General features: G+C 36.2%; 1 protein-coding gene across 2 annotated transcripts in view; it reads left to right on the top strand.

The window, feature by feature from the left end:
- The window catches only part of PPP3R1 (protein phosphatase 3 regulatory subunit B, alpha), a 75,669-nt gene extending 50,709 nt beyond the window's left edge, over window positions 1-24,960 (top strand). For both annotated transcript variants that reach the window (XM_033239276.1, XM_033239277.1), the window contains exons 3-6: window positions 15,154-15,330; window positions 16,520-16,579; window positions 17,183-17,367; window positions 22,816-24,960. In XM_033239276.1, coding sequence (XP_033095167.1) covers window positions 15,154-15,330; window positions 16,520-16,579; window positions 17,183-17,367; window positions 22,816-22,863 — 470 coding nt within the window. In that variant the 3' untranslated portion in view covers window positions 22,864-24,960. The remainder of the gene's footprint in view (window positions 1-15,153; window positions 15,331-16,519; window positions 16,580-17,182; window positions 17,368-22,815) is intronic.
- Window positions 24,961-26,358: the final 1,398 nt, after the last annotated feature.

The following is a 26,358-nucleotide window of genomic DNA, read 5'->3' as shown; positions in this document are numbered from 1 at the left end:
TCTCCTGACCTCATGATACACCCGTCTCGGCCTCCCAAAGTGCTGGGATTACAGGCTTGAGCCACCGCGCCCGGCCCATAGTCAATATTTTTAATCACAGTATTATATGGTCTGTCTTTAGTAAATCTTACAAAATTAATGTTATAATTGTCTACATGAATAATTCTAGGTAAGACTAGATTTGTCTAAGACATAGGTATTCTGATATATATATATATATCACAGTATATGTGTGTGTATATATATATATGTCATTCAATTCAGTGTTGAATTTTTAATAAATTTATTCTAGGCCATTCTGACTTTATTTCTGTTGACTAACCTCTCTGGACTAGGAAATGTATACTCTGTTGAGGTGATCTGCTCAAAGTGGAGGCCTTAGTTCTAACTTGGCATGATAACTTGGAAAAGTGACTGAGTTCAAGATACTACTTTAGATAATTTAAGCAGAGGACTAGATTGGGGCACAATTGAAAGTAAGAGTGGAAAATCAGATTCAGCTAATTGTTGATAAAGCCAGTATAATTCTGAATGGTTTAGATAAAATTAGTAAACACAGGGGCTGTTTTGTAGACTAAATGTAGGTGAAAGATTAAATCTTTTATCTAAAAATATTCTTTTGTTAGAAGGTCCCCTAAGAAGAGCTTGGCAGATTCTGAAGGAACCTCTCCCTTTGCATAATGAACTGCCACTAGAAACCTTTCTAGCCATTAGAACACTGTTTCTGTTTTTAGTAAACAGTTTCACATTCAAGCAGTTTTGTTTCTGGTTTGAGTATTTACAGATGATGTGAAAGTTTAAGCATAATAACTTTGCTGTTAATGTTTGCTCTTAATCACGTTCGTCTTAAGAAGGTTTGCAGTTTTGAAAACAGTGTTTTCAGAGAAAAAGATTATCTGTAGTTAATTTGATTTCCTCCTTCATTTCAGCGTTTTTTTTTTTTTTGAGACAGTTTCTTTCTTGTTGCCCAGGCTGGAGTGCAATGGTGCGATCTTGGCACACTGCAACCTCTGCTTCCTGGGTTCAAGTGATTCTCCTGCCTCAGCCTCCCAAGTAGCTGGGATTACAGGCGTGCACCACCACGCCCGGTTAATTTTGTATTTTTATTAGAGACAGGGTTTTACTATGTTGGCCAGGCTGGTCTCGAACTCCTGACCTCGAACTCCACCTACCTTGGCCTCCCAAAGTGGTGGGATTACAGGCGTGAGCCGTTGTGCCTGGCCCTAAAATGCCATTTATCATTAAAACATTGTATGCCATTAATTTTGAAATTGACTTATGCAGTTGTTGCTTTAGATTAACATCTTCATAAATATATCATACAGTTAATGTTTCTTAATTTACCAGCTGTCATTTATCATTTACTTGGTAGTTTAGTGATCTGAATTCTAATTTATTTCACCTAGTCACTGAGAACTACTTATGCTTTGCCTGCTCTCAGTAAAGCATTAGAATTGAGTAATGACGAGAAGAACAAAGGATTTTCTTAAGTATAGTACATGGACTTAAATGGTTTGAGTTACCTTGTTTGAGGGTTCCAGACCTTTTTTAAAAATCCCTGGATTCGAATTAGCCGGGTGTGGTGGCGGGCGCCTGTAGTCCCAGCTAATCGGGAGGCTGAGGCAGTAGAATGGCATGAAACTGGGAGGCGGAGCTTGCAGTGAGCCGAGATCATGCCACTGCACTCCAGCCTGGGCGACGGAGCGAGACTCCGTCTCAAAAAAAAGAAAAGAAAAGGAAGGACTAGCTTTATTTTCTTTATCCGCACTGTCAAATTTTGGTATTGTGGCAGCACTAAGAAATTTGTAGTTTCAGTAATGAGGTTCTTGATGTATAGTAATCTGGTTATCTGGCACAAATTTGAGTAGTTTGAAGAAGTCAGTTACTTTGGCTAGTGAAAAAGTCTAGCTATCTGCGTAACAAAAATAAAACTTCTTGGATCTTTCTCAGAATGTTAGAGCAAAAGATAAAATATATGGAAAAATGTGCAAGGAAAGAATGATTTGGAGAACACAGAGTGATAGCATCTGACTGAAAGAAATTTCAGAAGCTATATTAGATAAAGTAGAAGGGGAAATAATCAGTTAAATAAAAGGAGAAATTTCTCTTTCTTGAACAATTGAAACTTTTGGTTAAAAGCATTCTGATTGCCAAGATTAGATGAAAGAACATCTACATTTAGTTTCAACTTCTTTGTAATTTTAAAATTTCAAGAGTAAAAAAAACCCTAAAAGCCTCCAGGCGTAGAAGTTGTTACCTAAAAAGAATAGAAGTCCGCTGGCATTGGACTTCTTCACAGCAGCAGTAGTTGGTAGAAGGCAGTGGAGTAATACATTCAAAGTTCTGAGTTTCTAATCCAGAATTTGATACCAGCCAAATGATCACTCAAATGTAAGAACAAAAAAAGACATTTTCAGAAATTTAAGGACTTGGGAAGGTTAACTTGCGTGAGTTCTTGAATATGAACCCAGCAAAATGAAGTAGAAGTTCAAGAAAGAGGATGAAATGAGATCCCAGAAACGGAATTCCTAACTAACACACCAGTGAAAATCTCAGGATAATAACTATGCCGTAGGCCTAGAAAGCAATTGGTTCAAATTAGAACGAAATGGCAGAGTTGTCTATGAAGAATGTCTTTAGGAAGAAAGTAAAAACCATTATATGAATTGTGTCGTGGAATTTTTTAATGTTAAGATAAAGTCAACGAGAAAAAAAAGAAACTGGGGGATGCAGTATGACATTCTTGGCAGTAAACCACATTAAGCTTTGGAGGAGCCATACGTGTAAGTAAGTCTTGAATAATGGAGGCTGAAAGTAAAAGAAGACTCTTAAATATGCATTCTTTTGTGGAAATACAATTTTTTAAAAAGGAAAATGGGGTGGGGAGTGGAGTGTGGTACAAAGCTAAAGAAAGGTGCAACTAACATTCAAATGCAAAATCACATAGGACAGTAAATAAAATAAGAGGAAGATCTGGAAAATATGATGTAATAGGATGGGACTGGACTTAATATATAGAACAAAGAAATGCTTCAGGAGCCAGATCTTTTGAATAAGATGTATCATTGAACTAGGCAATATACATTTTAGTTTAAAAAAATAAACAGTATGTCATTAAGCAGGGTTATTAATGACAGTGAGAATACTTGAAGATGTATTTGTATGATATCATAACTATTTTTATTAAATTTACTGCTTACCTTGATTTGAACCTTTTGAATAAGATGTGTCATTGAACTAGGCAATACACATTTTGGTTTTAAAAAATACTTCTTTAAGCAGGGTTATTAATAACAGTCAGAATACTTGAAGGTATATCTGTATGATACTATGAATACATGCTTTTCATTAACTTACTGCCTATATTGATTTGAACCATAAGGTGGATAAACCAAAAGGAGAAAAACAATAATACACAAGTCTTCAGTAGGATAAACATAATATACATGTTGAGAGAAGGGTTAGAAAGGACGTCTTAGAAATCCATGGTCTGATTTTTATCTACGTGGAGTGGGAAGACTCTTCTTCTCTTTTCTCCACATTTAGCCCAGAAATGCAGGTTGGGGGAATAGCAGTGATGCATAGTATCTCTTAGTCTAGGGCTCTTTGCTGACTCTTCAGATGGAACTAACATAGGAAAAGAAATTAGATCAGAAAGTATTTCAAGAAATCCCAGTCACCTCACTTTGTCATCAAGCTTTATAACATTGAGCAGCTTACCTAACTCCTTGGGTTTGTTTCCTCATCTTGAGTTTGTTGTCTTCAAGGTTTCTTGTGACTGTTTACGTTACGTGGCTTTTCTATGCTGGATTGTCTTGTGAAGCTCACTGAGCTCTGAAAATAATTCTAAGAATGTATTTTTAGGATTGTTATAAGTGTTCAGCTTCTTTTGTGACATCTTTGGACATCATTCGTTGGGTCAATGAGTTCTAGTGTGTTGGTCGTTTTTAGTCTTTTTTATATAAGGAAGGAAGAAGTCAGTGATATGTGGTATTTGTATTTTGAAGGAGCAGTCTAGAAAACAAAACACAATCACAATATCAGTAATGAAAGCACTGAAATCATTACAGATCCTTACAGATGTTAAAAGGATAACAAAAGAATGTTATAAGCAATTTTATGCCAATAAGTTCTATACCTTAGATGAAATGGACAAATTCCTTGCAAAACAAATTACTAAAACTGACAATACGAGGAAATAGAAAATCGTAATAGCCTTTTATTAGTTAATAAAATTGAATTCATATTTCAAAATCTTTCAACAAAGAAAATACTAGGGTGAAACAGCTTTACTGGTAAATTCTGTCACATTTAATAACAAGAAAGAAAGAAACCCAGTCTTATCTAGACTCTTAGAAAATAGAAGCTAGCATTACCTTGATGGTAATACCAAAGACATTATAAGAAAATCAATATGGAATATAAACCAACATTATTTGAGAATATATGTGCAAACAATCATTTAGTATTTGCAAGTCAAATTCAGTGGTGTGTAAAAAGGATGATATAACATATCCAAGGGGATTTTTATACCAGGAATGTGATTTTAACATTCAGAAATTAATGTGAAGCTCACTGAGCTCTGAAAACAATTCTAAGAATGTATTGTTAGGATTGTTATAAGTGTTCTGCTTCTTTTGTGACATCTTTGGACATCATTCATTGGGTGAATGAGTTCTATTTTGACCAAATAAAAGCGAAAAAAAACACATGATCTTCTCAGTAATTATAGTAAAGTGTTTGACAAAATTTAATATAATTCATGATATTAGTGAATTAGGAATAGAAGGGAACTTCCTCAGACAGATACCGGGCATCTACTAAAAAACCTTTGCTTTATTCATACTCATATCTCATGGTGAAAGGCTGAATGGTTTCCACCTAAGATTGGGGAAGAAAGCAAGCTTTTCCACTCTTGACCACTTCTAATCAGCATTGTATTGGGAAGTCCTAGTCACAGCATGGTCAAGAAAAAGAAAAGACACTGAGATTGGAAAGGAAGGATTAAAATTGTTTTTATTCTCAGATGACGTGGTTTTATATATATAGCAAATGTTAAGTTACTAGGACTGATGTGAATTTGGCAAGATTGTAGGATACAAGGATAATATACCTAAACAATGTAATTTCTATGTAATAGTAGAGAACAATTACAAATGAAATGGGGCCGGGCGTGGTGGCTCACGCATGTAATCCTAGCACTTTGGGAGGCTGAGGCACGCAGATCACAAGGTCAGAAGATCAAGACCATCCTGGCCAACATGGTGAAACCCCGTCTCTACTAAAAATACAAAAATTAGCTGGGTGTGGTGGCACATGCCTGTAATCTCAGCTACTCGGGAGGCTGAGGCAGGAAAATGGCGTGAACCCGGGAGGCGGAGGTTGCGGTGAGCCAAGATCATGCCACTGCACTCCAGCCTGGGCGACAGAGCGAAACTCTGTCTTAAAAAAAAAAAAAAAAAAAGGAAAAGAAAAAAAGAAATGGACAAGTACCATGCGTAATAGAGTAAAATTGTAAAGTATTCAGGTATAAGTTTAACCAAATATGTGTAAAATCGGTACACCAAATTACAGAAAATTATTGGAACTTAAAAAGACCTACACAAATGAAGATACATATCACATCCATAGATTAGAAGACTTGTTACAAAGGTGTCGGTTCTACTTAGACTTATCTATAGCTTCTTCAAGACCTTCCCAATCAAATTCTTAACAAGATTTTTAAAAATTTACCAAATTGGTGGTTAATTCCATGTGGACATGCACAGGTATTAGATGAGTCAGAAAATTTATGTATGTGTGTGTGTGTGTGTGTGTGTGTGTGTGTATTTTTTTTTCCCCCAAAGGTGCCATTGTAAAGGGAGCCTTTTCAACAAAACAGCTATATTTCTGTATGGAATAAAAAGTCATCTATCTACATATATATATGAAAGGCAAATAACATAGATCATATATTTAAACATAAAACAATGGAACATCTAGAAGAAAACATAGGAGAAAATCTTCATGATCAAGGATGGGCAAAGACTTTTAGTGCACACAAAACAGGAATCATAAAGGGAAAAAATTGGATTTCATTAATATTGAAAGGTTTTGGTTTTTAAAATACACCTATGAAAAGGCAGCTCACAGACTGGGAGAAAATAGTATTAGAAAATACCTAACAAAGGACTTGGATCAGTATATAATTTCACAAATCTTTTAGATAATGCTTTTTTTAAAAAAAGTACAATTAACTAATAAAAATATATGAAAAAGGCAATACCACATGTGAGCAAGGATGTGGAGCTGCTGGAATAATCATATATTGCTGATGGGAGAGTAAAATGGTACATTACTTTGGAAAACTGACAAAGTTTCTGAAAACTTAACCCTGTGACCCAGCAGTTCCAGGAAAACATTTGTTTACAGAACTACACATTAATGTTTATAGTAGCTTTACAGGAATGTCTATCAAGAGATGAATGCATAAACAAATTGTGGTATATCCATATAGTGGACTATACTGCTCTGCAGTATAAAGGAACAAACTTACTGACACATGCAACAACATGGATTAGTGTCAAAAACTTGGTGAGTAAAAGACGATAGATGAGTACCTACTGTATGGTCCTGTAGACATGAAATTCTAGATAGAATTTAGAGAAAGAACGTTGGTTGCCTAGGGTGGTGAGAGAAGGGTGATTGACTGCAAACAGGCTGAAGGGAGTGTTTAGGGGTCATGGAATATTCTTTTATCTTGATTGTAGTGTTGCTTCCATAGGTATATGCATTTGTCAAAACCTGTAGAACCATATACTTAATAATGCATCATTTCAAGGTCAGTTATTTCTCAAAATTGGCTTAAATTATTTTTAGCATTTTTTAGGCCAGGTGTGGTGCCTCACACCTGTAATCCCAGCACTTTTGGAGGCCAAAGTGGGCAGATCACCTGAGGTCAGAAGTTCAAGACCAGACTGGCCAACATGGTGAAATTTTGTCTCTACCAAAAATACAAAAATCAGCAGGGCTTGGTGGTACATGCCTGTAATCCCAGCTACTCCGGAGGCTGAGGCACAAGAATTGCTTGAACCCAGGAGGCAGAGGTTGCAGTGAGCTGAGATCACACCACTGGACTCCTGCCTTGGTGACAGAGTGAGACGCCATGTCAAAAAAAAAAAAAAAAAAATTAGCATTTTTGTTACAATTTGATACTACTTTTGTTGGTGGTGATACTGAGTTTTTGCATATTTGACAGTTGCATGATAATCTTTCAAGTATGTAAGAAATGTAATCTAGGAGCTCCAAAAAGACTCATTACTTTTTGCAGTCTAAAATTATGACATATTTCTCGAATGTAGACCTTTTAAGTGGATGAAAGTTCTTCATGTATTTAAGAAAAGGTACATGTGTGACTGTGTTCATGTTTATTTCATAATATACTATTTAAAGTCTGTCATAATATTGGTAGGGTGCTCTCTTTGCTTTGTTCATTTGGTAGTCAAACTGTGCAGAATATAAATATTAAACTTCTGCTTGGTACACAAGGTCATTATAAAACGAGAATTTTTTTGGAGCTCTTTTTTGAAGGTTTTATCTGCTGCGCCCCCTGGTGGATTTTACTTCTCATTGGGGTCACATGAAAATACAGCCACTTACCTTCGTAGGAGGTGTCTTTATAAAAGACTGTAAAGCTTTTAAGTTAATCTTTATGTTGAAAAACTTCTCAGTAACTTCTATTGATGACACTATGAGGTTTTTTTCTTGTGATCTTCACAAGAGTTACTCAATACAAGCTTCTCTGTAGGTAATTTTGCCATGTCAGATGGCTTTTTTTCAAAATACCTCTAAGATAGAGATTCCAGGATCCTGTGTTGGAGTAGTAGTTTCTAATAGTTCTCATTCTATAATATGATTCTAAATTTCTTGCTGTACAAAAGAGATTGGGGGATCGTGTCTTAGAAATAGTATGGATAGTTGGGATAAGCCTTGAACATAATTATGGTGCCAGAAATTAAAGAATTACTTTAAAAAAAAAAAGAGAGAGATTGTTGAAAGGCCACATAGGAGCCAATCTGAAGATCTAATAAAGACCAAAGCTGGAACAATGTGACTAACAAAATAAGGATAGTATTGGATTTTAATTCATGTACTAAAATACTCATGAGTCCATGCCGATGTATTTTAATAAATGGTAGAGAAGGCACTGGTTTTGGTTTTGTGTGTGTGTGTGTGTTTTACAGGAGCATCCCAATTAATGTAGAGAGAAGAGGGGAAAAGAAATTTATTATTAGGCAAATACCACAATAATAAATAAATCAGACAGGACCCCCTGATGGATGCCAAAATTAGGTCAGAGTTTGAGGAGAAAAGAGTATTTGCACAGTCTCAAAGTATTCCCTACCCCCGTCCCCGCCCAGGATATTTTTTTAACTGCAAAGGAAAAGATAGTAGATTTATAGTGGAGAAATCTGGCAGCCACCACCTTGGCCAAGTGATCAAAGTTAACATGTTGACGTCATGAGCCCCTTGATACAGTGTATTGGAGGACACAATATCATTTCTGTGGTATTCTTACCCACATGCATTCAGGAAGCTCAAACTGAGGGAAGTTTTACAAAATACTGGATCAAAAGTTTCAAGGTCATGAAGGACAATCAATCAAGAGTTGTCACAAATTGGAGCCAAGACTCAGGAGAAATTACAAAATCTTACAAAGATAATAGAGTTCTTGAATACCCCTCAGCCAACTTCCGTTAATGTGAGGATGTTAACATCTCACGGAATTATGGTACAGTAATCAACATCAAGAAATTAACATTGGCTAAAGAATATTAAACCACATACATGACTGAAAAAAATGGTGAAACTTGCAGTGTTTTTCTTTTCCAGGATTCTCTCCTGGGTCCCACATTACATACAGTTGTTTCTTTCAAAATATTATTGTTAGAATTTAGGGAGACTTGCTGTGTTTTTAATAATTTGGTGTATTAATAGGTAAAACTTATTTATAAAGTAGCTATTAAAAGAATTTCCTGATGAAGCAATAGTCTTGTTGCTATTTTCTACTACACAATTATTGAGAATTGGCTAAAATTTGAGGAAAGTTTTGTTTTTCTGCCATTCTGTTTATTTCATTTTCTTTTCATTCTGAAAAATTTTAGCATCACCTAAAACAGTTTACACTTCTTTAAGTTGTCTTTACTTTTAATCTCAACAGTTGAATAGCAGCTTGGTGTGTGTGTATTAATAGGAGTGCTTTCAGAACCAGGAGACTGGTCTCTTCCTATTTTGAAATTTCTTATTTCCTTTTTTTCTAAATGAGAGAAATATATAAGTATAAGGGAGATGATTTATGTTTCATCATCTGAAAGCATGATGAATGAATATGTAACCTTCTGTTTCTATTAGTAGTATATTGGTGCAGTATTAATACATCCAGTTGAAAATACTAAAATTTAGTATAGCAAATTTAGTGTAGCAACGTGAGCAAGTTCTTAATACTTTTAATGTAGTAACATTAACAAGATTCTTGAAGTCACTTTTTTAAATGAGTTACCATCTGAATTTCACATTTATCCCTAAGAACCGTCAGAGTGCATTGATCGACGGTTTTCTATATAAGCAATCTACCAATTTCTTGTTCGTAATTTTTATATTTTATAAACTCTGACTAAAATATCTTAAGTTTTTGCCACCTTGCTTAAATTTTAGATAACAGTATATGACTTGAGAAGATTATTTTAACATTTTGTCTAATAAAATTTCAATTGAATATGTAGGCATTTTCAACTGTTAAGGCATTCCTGCCAAAGTTGTCCTTCCAAAAAGTAGAAAAATAACATGAGTTTCAGCCTGGCACAACATATGAAAAAGAGTATCTCTGAGTCACAAGATGAGTCAAGAGGGTGAGGTTTGTTTGTTTTTCCTTGTCCATCTCTTTTAAGGGAATATGATCATAAGCAGTAGGAAAAAAAAATATTTTCTGAAAAGTGGCACCAAAAGTTGGAATTTGTTCTTCAGTATTTAACTCGTGCTTAGTGCAGATCTTCTATAAATATACTGAAACTAAATTTTATGGTGCAAACAAGATGGGTTTGATCTACTTTAGAGATCTGTTCCTAATTTGTAGGTGATTGCTAATGCTGATATTTCAAGAATTAAAACTGTTTCATACTCTAATATCCTACTGCAACACAGCAACACTGCTGGCAAACGGAAGTGCTTAAATAACTGCCCCTTGGGTGCCAGTAATGACCAAATAAATCATGTTGTTTGATACCTAAAATAACTATTTTTACCATTTGTTTTTGAAAGACAACTTTCTTAGATCTTGGCTTTAAAATTTTTTCCTGGCTTTGCTTTCCAAGCTGGCCATTTAAAAATATTCTGGATATTTAGGTATGGATTCCTCTAGTTGCTCAGTCTCAACTAGATTGCAAATACTGAGTATTTAGTCTGTTTTCCTCATCACTGTAATCCTAGCTGAAAGGAGGGGAGGGAGATGAGGAAATAAATCAGTGGTTGGAGAAAAGATACTGCCTCCTCACACACTGCTCTGGCTTCTTAGCTCAAGATCAGTTTTAGCTACATAGGGTATGTGGGAATGATGATGAATGGAAAGATTAGAGCTTGTTCCCTCCTAGTCATATTAAAGGGGCTTTTTAAGAAGTCATTTATTGTCAAGGTAAAACGTGATCACTGGCACATTGCTTTGCCTTTGAGGAAAGTTTTGACTGTTCATCCAGAACAGATATCAACTACTTTATAATGTTTTACAAGATATTAAGATATAATGTTTTACAAGATATTAAAACAAGTAAATAAAGTTTAACTCCTTCTAAGGGCTTTTGCCCAGTGAGTGAGGTAATGATACAACTATAAATCATTAGTGACAAACACCTTTCTCCCTAGAGAGAAATTGACAGGTGTCTCATAAATGGAGGATTCAGGCAAGGACATTCCAGCAGGAGGTTTATAAGGAAATGAGGTATAAAATCTGTACTCTAGGAGAGTTGTGCCAAAAGCATTGTAGCCAGAGAAAAGGAAATGGGGAAAGAGATAAGATGGAAATTTAAATTTGAGGCTAGTATTGTTAAGGACTTTAGACTTTTTGTGTTAGAAAGCCATTAGAAAATGTAAAGCACGGGAGCTAGCCGTTTGACTGAATTTGCCTTTTAGAAAGATTACTGTTGGCAGTGTGAAGAAGATGGATTGAGCCAAATATATTTATTTGATTTATGATTCTTTATTCTCAAGTATTCTTAATATTTTTTATTCATTTATTAAGACTGGAATGCTATCTCCTGGATTAGAGGAGTTTTCTGAGTAACTAAAACATAATCCTTTAAGTGCCTCAATTTCAGTTTCTTGATAAACAACTTTCTAAACTATAATTAATGTCCCTGCTTCAATAAATAGACTCTAATAAATAGTTTGCATAAATATTATGATACTACATTTCTGCCTTTCCTCTTCCCATTAATCATACAGCCTAGAGGAAATGATCCTGATTTGTCCACTTAGTGGAGACATTGTCTTTTCTTATCCACTCATAGCATATCACCTTTGTGATCATGTTTAATTTCCCCATCACCTTTCCTAGTCTGTGATTGTAAACTAAAGATTGGAAGAAGAGAATAACTAATCCTTAGTATATGTGTAAAAAATTAAGGCAAGCTTGAAGAGGGTACCTCTTCAGCAAAATCTGTGAACTTTGAGACACTGTTCTGATGGTTTGCTGATTGGTACCTGGTTAGCTAGTAGTTTTAAATACTGGTGGCATTTTAATCAATAAGTTTTACATTTGAAATACTTAATACTCACTTAAAACATTATTAAAACCATTATTAAGCACCTGTTATATGTGATGCCCAGAGCACCAATGAAAAAGTCATGGACTGTGCCCTGAGGTGGAGTAGGCATGTAAATAAATAAGCGAAAAGCATTTGTAGGACTTTGATGATATTTTTTCTCTTTCAGGATTAAGGGTATGTCATTTTATAGATAGAAAATGGGGAAATAAGGTTTATTTGAACAGTTTGCATTTATGTCACATATTCCAATAAAGAAGGAATACTCTTTAATAGAGGGATAAAATGCCTTATGTAGTTGATGTGCTTATGAAGTGTTTATGTGAACTTTTTGATGAGATTATTTATATACATTAATGTGCTACATAATAATTTTCGGTCAGTGACTGACCACATATACACAGTGGTTCTGTAAGATTATAATGGAGCTGACAATACACATACAGTCATGTGTCACTTAACGATGGGTTACATTGAGAAATGCATCATTAGTGTAGCCTGAGTGTACAGAGTTTATAAAGTCTACAGTAATGTCCTAGGCCCTTACATTAACTCACCACTCACCACTGACTCACCCAGAGCAGTTTCCTGTCCCACAAGCTCCTTTCATGGTAAGTGCCCTATACAGATGTACCATTTAAATAAAATTTTCATACTATACTTTTACTGTAGCTTTTGAATGTTTACATATGTTTAGATTCACAGATATTTAGCATTGTGTTACAATTGCCTACAGTATTCAGTACATTAAGATACTGTATAGATTTTGTAGCCTAGGAGCAATAGGCTGGACCATATAGCCTAGGTGTGTAGTGGGCTGAACCACATAGGTTTGTGTAAGTACACTCTGATGTTCATACAATGACGAAATCTAATGATGCATTTCGCAATGTAACCCCATCGTTAAGTGGTGCATGACTGTATATGTATTTTGCTGTTTGCAGCAGTATTTAGATAAATTTTTCATCCCAGCATTTCTGATACATGTTTTCTAGAAAACCTCACATGCCATGAAATCACATCTGGGAAAAACATGGATAGAGTAGACCATTCAAATTATGCAGCTTTGTTTGTAACAGAGTATTAACATAAATGGTGATGATCTTAAAAATACAAGTACAAATTAACTGTACAAATAAAATACCATAACCCATCACTTACGAGCCTTAAATGGGGACTTGTGCTTCTATTAAGGTATGGTATAGGTTCTTGAAGTTACTTGCTTTAGTAGAAGCTACTTTTCTAAAATTCAGTGGTGAGCCAATGTATGGCTACATTTATTAATAGTTTTTGGGGGTGAGGGAGCATAAAAACAGAAGAAATTGTCTTCACAACTTCTTCATCTGTGTCCTTAGTTTTCACCAGACAACATAACAATGTTAGAAAGACTTGAGGTTCTTAAAGCCACTAAACTTGTTTTCTCTAAAGGAAGGCACCTCTTCACTGTTGTTTTCTTAAGGTCTTCATATATTGAGGTGTTTTTTGGAGACGAAGGTTCCCTTTTGTTGCCCAGGTTAGAGTACAATGGCACCATCTCAGCTCACTGCAACCTCCGCCTCCCAGGTTCAAGCTATTCTCCTGCCTCAGTCTCCTGAGTAGCTGGGATTACAGGCACCCCACCACCACTCCCGGCTAATTTTTGTATTTTTAGTAGAGGTGAGGTTTCACCACGTTGGCCAGGCTGGTCCCAAACTCCTGACCTCAGGTTCCTCAGCCTGCCTCAGCCTCCCAAAGTGCTGGGATTACAGGCGTGAGCCACCGTGCCCGGCCTTTTTTTTTTTTTTTTTTTTTTGAAGAAACTTGCCCCTGATGCTTTTATAACATACTGTGTAAAATCTCTGTGAATCAATGAAATTTCCATAATTACTGACAATACTACTTTCCTTCCTCTTTACCAATTATGTGTGAACTAATTCATATTAGAACACCACCTTGTAGCTGTAGTTTTTACTTTGATAGTATAGATATAGTTCTATTTTAATATAATTTATATTTAAAATATATGCTTTAATTTTTAAGTTCTTACAGTGAGGATGCCATATATTTAAGCTGTCAAGACAGCTTGTATTTGTATTGTTCTCTAGCATTGTGGGCCATAATACATATATACTCATGGGCAGTATAACATTTGCCTTCTTAATTTTCTTTTTAAAAGTTGTTGTATTTATTTTATTTTTATTTTTAATTTTTTGAGACAGAGTCTCACTCTGTCACTCAGGCTGGAAAGCAGTGGCGTGATCTCGGCTCACTGCAACCTCCGCCTCCTGGGTTCAAGTGATCTCCTGCTTCAGCCTCCTGAGTATCTGGGATTACAGGTGCGTGCCACCATGCCCGGCTGATTTTTGTATTTTTAGTAGAGGTGGGGTTTTACCATGTTGGCCAGGCTGGTCTGTAACTCCTGACCTCTAGTAATCTGCCCACGTTGGCCTCCCAAAGTGCTGGGATTACAAGCATGAGCCGTTGCACCTGGCCTGTTGTATGTAATTTAAAAAATATATTTGTAATTACTATTTCTGTTAAGTCATGATCAAAATTACTTATGTGTATTAGATATTTTAAAGGAATTAAAATGATGTAATTTAGAAGAAAACAGCTTAAACCCAGCTTTTTCAAGAATGTATATGAGACACTGAATTTTTATGGAGTACTTACAAACTAATGTAAACATTTCTTTTTAGTTATTCTTTCTCTTTTAAAGGTGTTGACAAGTGAATTTTGTTAGCTATTTGGTTGTTAAGTAAAAGCTGGCTTATTTGCTCATACTTGTAAAGTAACTGGAAGAATATTCAGGAAACGGCAACATTGCTTTCAGGGAAAGGAAATGGATATCTCAGGGTGGGAAGGGAGGAAACTTTGAATTTTGAATACCCTTTGAATTTTTGAGTCATGAACTATTAGAAATAAATTAAAATTTAACAAGAAAAATGAAAATGAAAGTTCTTCGGTGTACAGAACAGAGGTTGATTGAATCTGTCTGGTAGAACCTCCATGATCAGCTTAGCATTGGCATTGTCAGTCCTGAAATAATCTTTTGTGACCTCCGTGATCAGCTTAGCATTATCAGGCCTGGAATATCTTGAGACTCAGCATACAGCGGATGTATGTAATGGCAGGTGCAAACAAACAGAAAGGTAACCAAATAGAAGTATTTATGTTGTATTTATTCTATGAGAAGAAATTAGTTAACATTATAATATATACCTCTTTTTATCAAATTGGAAATTAAACTATTGGATAACTGCTGGATTTTTTCCCCCCTATAACTATTAAAAAAAATTTTCAAAATCTTGCTACTGCCTGTTAGAAAGGATTTGGGAACATTTGTAAAAAAATTCTTGCTACCTTTTTTGTTTGCTTTTAGTTGATGCGGATGAAATTAAAAGGCTAGGAAAGAGATTTAAGAAGCTTGATTTGGACAATTCTGGTTCTTTGAGTGTGGAAGAGTTCATGTCTCTGCCTGAGTTACAACAGAATCCTTTAGTACAGCGAGTAATAGATATATTCGACACAGATGGGAATGGAGAAGTAGACTTTAAAGGTAAGAAAGTAGTTATTTTTTATAATCACAAGTTAGATAACCTATTTATATTCCTACAGCTCTATGTAAAAAAAAAAAAAGTGTTTATATTCCTTGTGACCTTACAATAATAGATTATGTTAAAACCTCAACATCTGTGGTCTATGCACCTTAATGAAATAGGATCTTTTACTTTGTAGTTCATAAATGATTAAGTTGTTCTTTAGGATAATCTACCAAAAAGCAGGGGAGACTCAGTATTTCCTTTCTTTTTAGAAAATTAATCTCACTTTAGGACAATACTGTATATTCTTATATACAACATTAGAAACTGCAATTCCTTTTATTTATTTATTTTTTTGAGATGGAGTCTCGCTCTTTTGCCCAGGCTGGAACGTGGTGGTGTAATCTCAGCTCACTGCAACTTCTGCCTCCTGGGTTCAAGCGATTTTCCTATCTCAGCCTCCCAAGTAGCTGGGATTACAGGTGTGCACCACCACACCTGGCTAATTTTTGTATTTTTAGTAAAGATGAGATTTCACTGTGTTGGCCAGGCTGTGGTCTCGAACTCCTGACCTCAAGTGATCCACGTGCCTCAACCTCCCAAAATGCTGGGATTACAGGCATGAGCCACCATGCCCAGTTTTGTTTTGTTTTTTTAAACAAGTAAATAAACATTTCACTAGAGATTTGTCAATAGATTTTGTTATTTTAGTTTGGAGAACAGAATTATAAGTGGAGGGATATAAAACTGATTATGATTTAGTGCTTATCAGGCAGTGAAGAAAAATGATTTGTCGTGAAACTTCTAACAGCATATTTGGTTCACAGTTTTGAAGTAGAAATTTAAAATTATTTTTGTAGTGTCAGAACAATTTATAGTGTTTTTTTTTTAAAGCCCCCTGTCACAGTCATATTCTAAGAGGAAAGAGTTAACTTAAAGAATATGTTTTGAGTGTTCTTTTATCTTGCACTTAACAAATGTTTGTTCAAATTGATTGACCTTAGAGAACTCCAAGTTCAAATAAAAAATACAGAGAGACCTTGTTTGTTGAGGTTTCAAATTTGACAATTTTATTTTTAAATGTTGCCAGTAGTACTTTTGTTTTGCAGCAAGGAAATACCCTTTTATGGGAATGTAAGGTAAATATGTTTTTTTATGTAAAAAATTGGAAGTTCTGATTTGTGAACACTTTTAACTCTTATTCAGAATTCATTGAGGGCGTCTCTCAGTTCAGTGTCAAAGGAGATAAGGAGCAGAAGTTGAGGTGTAAGTATTTTTCTTCACTGACTTCATTCTCTTACACTACCATCATTTCATACCATATTATAGAATGGTTTTTAAAATAATGAAAAAGATGTCTTTTATTCCAGATCCTTAGACATAACTGAAATTTTACATTCTGGTGAAAATCCTTTTAAGACATTTGCCACTACTATATTTGAATAATGTGTCATTGTTGCTTTTAGTTGGATAGAAGCAAAACAGTTTCTTTCTACTGAAAACAGCCATGTAAACTATATTTGTAATTTAGAGAAGAGATTTTTTTTAGTGAAAGTGGGAAGAAATGTTCTAAAGAACAAGAGAGGTTGGAGTTGTTATTATTTCTAGTGTTTTTTCTGTGCAGAAACTGAAGCTTAGCAGGGACAGTTAACTTACTCTGAGCTCCACTAAATCTGCTCAGGCAGCCTCAAAAGCCCATACTTTTAACCAACTATGTTAAACTGTGCCTAAGGACAACTCTATTTTAAGGAAGGAGACATCCTCATAGTTGTAATTTTGATGTTTGTCAGTTTACTATTTTCTTTCTTATTGAAAGCATTTGCTTGTGATTGCTTTGTAATTGGAATTGATTTTCCTTCCCTTTTTTAGTTGCTTTCCGTATCTATGACATGGATAAGGATGGCTATATTTCCAATGGGGAACTCTTCCAGGTATTGAAGATGATGGTGGGGAACAATCTGAAAGATACACAGTTACAGCAAATTGTAGACAAAACCATAATAAATGCAGATAAGGATGGCGATGGAAGAATATCCTTTGAAGAATTCTGTGCTGTAAGTACAAAAGAGCTGGTTCTTCTGTTATGTTTCAGCAACATATTTTAAAAACCACTTAATAGAGAATTTCCGTATTTTGTCCTAAAAACTTACATATTTGATTTTTCCTAATTGCCCACATTCAGTTTTGAAGTGTGTTCTTCGTTGTAATTATTAATTAACAAAATTAACAATTGTTATTCTCAAGAATTAACATTCTCAGTGATCCTCTGATCAAATGCCACAAGGACACTACTTTACTTACTGTTGATAGCCCTTCAAATTACGACTAGGTTATACTCTTAAGGTTCATTTAATCACTCATTGCTTCTGAACAGAAGCACAACCACAACCACTTAGCTTCTCTTCTCTACTTATGCCCTAAAAATATAGATAGTAGGCTTTTTGATGTGTTACAAGGATTTTAAACTGCAAGCTAGAGATACTAGAGAAAACTAGAGCATCTAGAGTAGAGGCAAAGATAACAAAGGTTTGACATTTTTCTGTGAGTAATGATTGGATGCTTCCATAGAAAAGTTTTCTTTCTCCTTTTTATTTTTAAATGTAAATCACACAAGGAAAAACAAGTGAGTTTGATGGTTGTTTGTTACGCAAGAGCTGAAGTGTAGCTACTTTGACCTTTAAGTAGAAGTTCATATTATCCTTAAGCAAAAACCATCTTTTTATTTTGTTTTCAAAAAGTGGGGTGGCACTGTAAAGAATAGACTGCATCTCTTTGGAAGAGTTAGATGGGTTTGAGACTTTTAAGACACTGAACTACACCCAAGGGGTGCTACCGCAAACCTTTTCTCTCCCTTTCGTTTCACCTCCTTCACCATTGCCAAGGATCACTGAAAGACTCCTGTGGACTGGCATATGGTTGAGTGTGACATGAGACCAGGCTGGTAGTGCCATCATAAAGAGCAGCCAGTTTTCAAAAGAAGGAAAGGAGAAATTCTAAGCCTTAGGGGAATAAAATAAATGGAAAATTCTTGGCTTCTGTGGTATTGGAAGAGGTATTTATATTTATCTAAATGGTATTTATATAATCTTCATATAAATGAAGATTACTTGCATATTTAAAATATAATAAGTATAGCACTTATCAGTGGAAGGAAATTAAGCTATTATCTATATTGAAGACATAAGCTAAGTTTTGAGTTTATTTTCCAATATTTATTTTAGTTTATTTTTAAGTTTTCATGTTTTTGTTTTGTTTTGTTTTTTTTTTTTTGAGACCGGAGTCTCGCTCTATCGCCAGGCTGGAGTGAAATGGCGCAATCTTGGCTCGCTGCAACGTCTGACTCCCTGGTTCAAGTGATTCTCCTGCCTCAGCCTCCTGAGTAGCTGGGATTACAGGCACACGCCACCATGACCAGCTAATTTCTGTATTTTTAGTAGAGAGGGTGTTGGCCAGGATGGTCTCGATCTCCTGATCTTGTGATCTGCCCGCCTTGGCCTCCCAAAGTGCTGGGATTATAGGCATGAGTCACCGTGCCCGGCCTGTTTTTAAGTTTTCGCAGACAGGGCTCTTGCTATGTTGCCCAGGCTGGTCTCCAACTCCTAGCTTCAAGCAGTCATCCCATTTCGGCCTTCCAAAGTATTGGAATTACAAGCACGAGCCACTGTGTCTGGCCACCAGTAATTTGTAATCAATTGCCTTTTGCTTGTAATTTTAAGGGGCCTAGTTTACGAGTGGAGAAAAATGTTCTTCGTGTGCTTAAAACCAACTATGAAGCACTTGTAATTTTGGCTTCATTGAGTTCTTTTTATGTTGACTTCTCAAGCTATAACAGTGAAAGATTGGAAGTTTTTTTAAAAGATTGCATACTATATATGTACTTCAAAATTTTCAGAGTACTTAATATATACAAATAATTCTTACAAATAATTAGTGACAGGCTTAAAGTTGGTGAATTGAACCCATGTATAATTTATTTTTACCTCCTCCCCAAACTCCAATCAAATGCAATAAATTAAAAAGAAAGGGTTATGAACTCACAAGGACAAAAATGAAGAGCAGAGACAGCATCTAAATGTGGTAATTCAGAACGTTTAGAAAGTTGAATGGTTAACTAACTTAGCAGAATGATTCTAAGCTTTATCAGCTTGGAAATCTGAGAACCAAACTGAGTTATAATGGAGAATCCATGAAAGGCTCAGAAATTGATGGCACAAGCAACTGGAAGTGAGGATGAGAGTGAGGCTAAAATCAAAGATTAGTTAAAGTCTGTTTTAAGAAGGAATTGGAACACAGAAGATCGCCTTCCCTACTCTGTTCACCTGGACAGCTCTCTCTCCTGCATCCTAGCAGGAGACTGGGGAGAGTCTCTAGACTGGCAAACATGAGGCAGAGATGGGGTATATGTGTTGGGGAACTAAGTGACAGTAAGCATATTTGCATATTGACATCTGTGCCCTGTAGCTGACTTCCTGACTCCCTGGCAGCTGGACTTACACTGTCTAGGCAAGAGATGAGAAAAAGCCCTGTTTAGGAAATCTTATCTCCCCAAAGAAATGGTGCTACTAGATCACTCAAAGTATAGCTCTCACTCAACCTTATCATTCACCCAGAGTTCCAGTGCCCTTTCTACAGAAGCAAAACCAAGGATCTCACGAAACACTGAAGGAAACCTCTGTGTATGGAATATAAAGATGAAACCAGGTCCAAAAAAATAAATTCAAAACAAACAGATTAGCCAAGACCAGTAAAAACTTTAAAAGCAAACCCGAAACCTGTCATTATTCTCGGGGATATTGTATATTGAATTTTTGAAACAAAAGTTGGATAATACATAAAAGAGCTCTTGGGAATGCAATTTTAGATACCTATTTTTGGAGTTGTAACACCCGAATGCTAGGATTCCAGAAGGAAGGAAGGAAACAAATAATCAAAAATGAATCAAGGAAATACTCCAAAGCCAAAAGTAATGTGTTTTCTGAGAGGGCTTATGGAGCATCCAGCATAGTCTGTAAACATCTGGACCTGGGCACACTGTCATGAAATTTTGAGACAGTGGGAACAAATAACTGGTTCTGCAGATTTCCAAAGAGCTGGGGTAGTAGGGTGGAGTGGTGGGAGTGGGGCTTCGTATAAACAACCAGGAGTCATAATGGCACCAGATTTCTTAGTAGCAGTGTTAGAAACCCACAAGAACATGGAGCATTTTGCCTTTGCAATTCTGAGGGACAGTTATTTCCAACTTAAAATTCTCTATAAACTCAAATGGTAGTAGAAAGACACTTTTAGGTATGTAAGGCCTTCTCATTTTGGAAACTACTGGAGGATGTGCTCCACACTTTTAGGTATGTAAGGCCTTCTCATTTTGGAAACTACTGGAGGATGTGCTCCCACTGCAATAAGGTCATAAATCAAAAAAGTAGAGAGTGTAGGATCCAGGAATCTGAGGGTCCAGCATGAGAGGGAGGATCCCCGATATGACGAAGAGCGCCAGAGATGACAGGCCTGAAGACAAAAAGTCTAGAGTGCAGCAGGTTGGAAGTCTCAAAGAGTGCTTTCAAGACAATAAAACTGAAAGAATTACATACTATTTTTAGTTGAATGTATTTAGAACGAAAGTTAGGGGTTGAATTATAATTAACATAGAACACCCAGCAAAGGAATTAACTGTGTACCAAACAAATGTGCAGGAAAGAAAAACTAATCATAATACATAGTTCTGTTTATCTGTATTGTATAGTTATAACAATGAAAAATGCTGTATTTTTTTGGGGGGTGAGGTCGGGGGAACGAGTGTTGCCTCAGTTTGTTGCCCAGGCTGGAGGCATGCCGGCTAAACTTTTTTTTTTTTTTTTTTTTAATGTATTAGAGACCTGGTTTCACCATGTTGGTCAGGCCTGTCTTGAACTCCTGACCTCAAGTGATCTGTCCACCTCAGCCTCCCAAAATGCTGGGATTACAGGCGTGAGCCACCACACCCGGCTGAAAAATGCTGAATTTCTAATGAAAATAAAGATAAAGCCATTGGAATGGTACAGAGTTTGTGAAGTGTGTAGGGGGGGAGATGGAGGGAAGAAATGTGTGTGAAAGCTAAAAATCTTAGAGACCTGGAGGTAAATAGTGAAAGTCAGCTGAAAACTTTATTGCCACTGCATAAAAGCAAATAGAGAATGAGGCCAGGGTGACAAACTGCTTTTTTTTCCACAGCAGGAGTTGTAGAATTAGTTAGCACTTTGTGCTTTACTTTTCAAATAAAGGGGCTGTTTGTAGTTTGAATTTAAAAATAATACAGATACAAATATACATGACAATATGGATTAATCTCACAATCATAAAGTTGAGAGAAGCCAGACCATGAAAGAGATTCCATTTATAAAATGTACAGAAACAGAAATAGTAGCTACTGGTGTGTGTGTGTGTGTCCATGTTGGTGGGAGGAGGGGGAGGGGAGATGTCTGGTGACTAGAATATCTGGGTGCTGGTTATTGGGTGTTCACTTTGTGAAAATTCATCTAACTGGACATTTATGACCTATGCATTCTCTTTATGTAGATTAAATGTAATAAAACATTCCCCCCAAATGATACAGATAAAACACTTTCACATTACCATGTCAGTATTCACTGAGATGTGTATAACTACATGTATTTGACTCTACAGAAAAATAATATGCAGAAATGTTTACTTGGTACTTTTTAAATTTTCTAGAACAGACTGACAGTGACGTGCATATTTGATTGTGAGGACAGTTTTTGTCATAGTATCTGGTTATCGTGTAGTATTAAACTACTGAAGTAGGGGCCAACAAACTACGGAGCAAACCAGATCCTGTCCATGGCCTGTTTATGTCTGATTTTGAACTAAGAATACTTTTTACCTCAAGTGTTGTTTTGGAAAAAAAAAAAAGAAAATGTGAAAGAAACTACATGTAGCCTACAAAACTTAAAAATATTTACTATCTGGCCCTTGTACAAGAATACCCAAAAAATAATGCCTGTTATCCTAGGAGAAAGAAACCATGAAAATTCTAACTGGAGGTCACTCAAGTTTTGTTGTTTTGTTTTTTTGTGTGTCTTTAAATTCACCACCTGAATATAGCTAAAGTAATTTTTATTTATTTATTTATTTGAGATGTAGTCTTGCTCTGTTGCCCAGTCTGGAGTGCAGTGGCGCGATATCAGCTCACTGCAGCCTCCACCTCCCGGGTTCAAGCGGTTCTGCATCAGCTTTCCCAGTAGCTGGGATTACAGGCATGCGCCACCACGCCCAGCTAATGTTTTGTATTTTTTTAGTAGAGACGAGGTTTCATCGTGTTAGCCAGGATGGTCTCGATCTCCTGATCTTGTGATCCACCTGCCTCGGCCTTCCAAAGTGCTGGGATTACAGGTGTGAGCCACCGCGCCCAGCCCCCTAGTAATATTTTTTAAAATTGTAATTTGATGAAGCAGACCATGAATGAGGAGTTTCTCAGACACTGAAGCTTGATTTGTTCCTGTCTGTTGCAGGTTGTAGGTGGCCTAGATATCCACAAAAAGATGGTGGTAGATGTGTGACTCTTATCAGAGAGTACCACCCAACACTTTTGCTTTCTTCTCCATCTCTGAAGATCTGCTCAAGACGTCCAGCAATGCTCTCTGTGTATTTAAATGGAAGTATTTTTCTCTGTGAAGCCACATTTTCCAACATGAGCCTCATGAAGCCAACTAAGTGTTATTGAACTGTAATTCTCTCAATAACTCAGTGTAGCACTTTAAAGTCTGAAGGACAGCAGCATGAAAAGAGCATATCAATGTGGTGGAGAAAGGGAAGGGGTTGGCTTTTTAATTTATTTTTCTTCATCTTTTATAACAAGAAAGTATCTATATATACATATGTAAATATTTATATATAGATATATGTAGCTTTCTATATATGTAGTAGGTTGGCTTTAATTTAATATACTTGATTCAGAAACAAAAAATAGAGTACAAAAGTGCCAAGCAGAACATAAACATCCTTACTTTTATTTCACACAGTTTTATATATAGATAGAAGACTGTACAATTTGAGCCGGGTGTTAGGCCAGCTATTTTCCTTTTCCTGTGCTTTCTCCTCTGAGAGATTGACAAAGCATTTGTTAACGTCCTATTATTTACCTTAATTACATTTTTGTAACAAAGGAGTCTGTAACTTTATTTATACTTATGAATATATTTCCAGGGACTACTACTCATTGCTGAGCAGCTTTTAATACACCTCTGCTTGAGGAGAAAGTCTAGTTCATTGCTACTGCCAAGAGCTAGTTCTTGTGTTCATATAGTAACTGCACAGTGCTTATGGCTGCTTCATTGTTACTTTGTAACTAGGAGCCATTGCATTTATTAAATGTCCCTCAGTAACGTAAGTGCTAGTTGTGATTTTATACATAAAGGCCAGATGCTGTCTGAGGCAATCATGACTAATATTGTATGTATCACTTACTGAAGAATACCTGAAGTGATCATGTAACTACTTAGGATATCCATTTGTTTGATTACATGGGTAAATAATTTGTCATTAAACTTGTGTTTGAATCATGAATTTCCCTTCTGTGTTTCAAAAGACTTGCAGCTAATCTAAAAAACTGGTGATATTTAATATGCATGTATGTATCTAAACACCCACATATATTTGTGGTTTAAGTGTGAGAAATCTTGCTAATAATGTATATGCCACAGAAGAGCAAAATTTTATCCAAATTTATATGTCTTAAATTTCTTTACCACGAGGGATAGAGCATGCATAATTTTTTTTCTTGATTTGCTTATATAATTGGTAATGGATGATAACTTAATAAATTTGTGTGATATAAAAGTAGTGTATCATGTTCTACCATTTGATCTTATCCCTTCCCATTTCTGCAAAGGTACTATTGGCTGGAAGAAAAACATTTTGGTTAGCTTTGTATGACAGTAGTCTTTCCCTTTATAGTTTTTTCTATAAAAACTGGTTTTAAAATCAGTAGAAAAGGGCAGGTTGAATCAAGGTGAATGAATCTGAAATTGAGCACACCTGCCTGTCATCGCTGTTCCTTCAACTGAGTGCTGCACATCATGGGCTCTGTCTGTGAGAGAAAAATCCCGGTGCTTGGTGTCCTTGCATGACATGGAGTTTTGCATGTAGATCAATTTAAAATGTACCTCTTGTTTACATAATTTGCATAATTTTGAAAGATAATGTTGCCAAACTTTGGAAATGTTAATGTTCAGACTGAAAATCTCCACTACATGTAACTTTCTTCCTCTGGATCGGTGGCATGGCTTATAATCCCAGCCAGTGGTTTGAACTGTTCCAGTGTCAACTGCCATGTGCTCTGCTTCAGGGGGGAACTAGTCTTTTGTGAATTTTTTGTACATAAGTATTTGTTACAAATATTTTAGCAAATGCTTTCTATTTCTCTTGCTTGTGCATATCTTGGCTGGCGTTACAGAAAAATAGTGCAAACATTATTTCCTTACCGGGGAATGAGGGTTTTTTCTTTTTTTTTTTTTTAGTTTGTGTGTGGGGGTGGGTAGGGGAGGGGGTGGTTTATGTTGAATGTTTAGTTTTTCTTCTGCATGATACGTCATGTTGTGGGATCTTTAGAAAACTTCATACTGTATGAATAAGAAAATAAAATATTTGAAACTTGCTTGAATGTATTCAGTGGTCTTTAATGGCTCTCCATAGCTATGAGAATTTTTTTTCCTCCCAGTCTTTTAAATTCTTAGAAACAGTCTGGTAAAGTGACATTTAATCTCTATAAAAACCTACAAATTCCTGTAGTACTCTCCCATCCCCCTCCCCATGACTTCCCTTACTACCCCTCTCTACTCCAGCCGTGTTAGTCTCCTGTGGTACCTGGAGTCTTGGATTTGCGTCTCGTAGGCCCTTGCGCTATCTGTCCCTTTCCCCTCCCCATATCTCATAGCTAATGCCTTCAGGTGTTTGTTCAGTTATGGCCTAGCTCAAAAGGAATTGTCCTGGCTACCCTATTTAAAAATACAGATATACCTGGCTCTCCTTTCCTCTATATTTTTCCTCCTTCAGTGGCATTTATCCTTTTCTGACACAGTTTACTTACATATTTTGTATTCCCCGACTACTGAATAAAATGAACGAAAGCTCCACAAGGGTAGTGATTTGTCTCTTGTTCACTGATAGCCCCAGCCCAGTTGTCCAGAGTATTACCTAGCTTTTAGTGTTTACCCAACAAATAATAAATTAATGTGATACTGTTTATGCAGGTTGTGATTTTATAATAAGTGCTATTCAGTGTTTTGTCACTGCAAAAGGTAAAATTGGTATTTCTTGAGACTTCATTTATTTGGTAACTTTGCTTTCATTTAGTCATTATTTCATTTATTTACAGCCCCTACATGTCCATCACTGTAACAGGCACTTGAGATGCTCCGGCAAATGACACCCCTGGCCCAGAGAAGTTGGGGGATATTTTATATCCAGAACACCTGTATCACCAGATGTGCACTAGTTACAGTGGGTTATGTGACTTGTTAAAACATCCCAGGAATAAAGGTTAAGTCTAAGCAAGTAGATGAATTTAAGCCCCAACCCCCCCCCCCCCTTTTTTTTTGAGACAGGATCTTGTTTTGTTCATCTGGGCTGGAGTGCAGTGGCATGATTAAGGCTTACTGCAGTCTCAGTCTCCTGAGGTCAAGCAATCCTCCCACTTCAGCCTCCATAGTAGCTGGAACCACAGATGCATGCCAGTGCCTGGCTGTTTTTGTTTTGTTTTGTTAAGACGGTGTTATGTTGCCAGGCTGGTCTCAAACTGGGCTCAAGCAGTCCTCCCACGTTGGCCTCCCAGTGTTGGAATTACAGGCTTAAGCCACCGCACCCAGCCCTTTTTTTTAACCTACTTCTAACAGTCTTAAAAGTAGACAAGATGAATATCCAAGGAGCATGAGCTTTCATGCATACCATCCTAGTTCTAGGTGGCATGAGAGTTGGAGCCCAGTCTTCTGGAGCGAGTGACTGGGAGGAAACCCCATGGGTCTCCCTTGTCAGCCACGAATACCTAAGAAAATGCT

This window comes from Trachypithecus francoisi, unplaced genomic scaffold (genome assembly GCF_009764315.1).
Source record: "Trachypithecus francoisi isolate TF-2019V2 unplaced genomic scaffold, Tfra_2.0 Lachesis_group17, whole genome shotgun sequence".
Taxonomy (NCBI): domain Eukaryota; kingdom Metazoa; phylum Chordata; class Mammalia; order Primates; family Cercopithecidae; genus Trachypithecus; species Trachypithecus francoisi.
The sequence above is the reverse complement of the archived record's forward strand: the minus strand, read 5'-3'. Positions and strand labels throughout refer to the sequence as shown.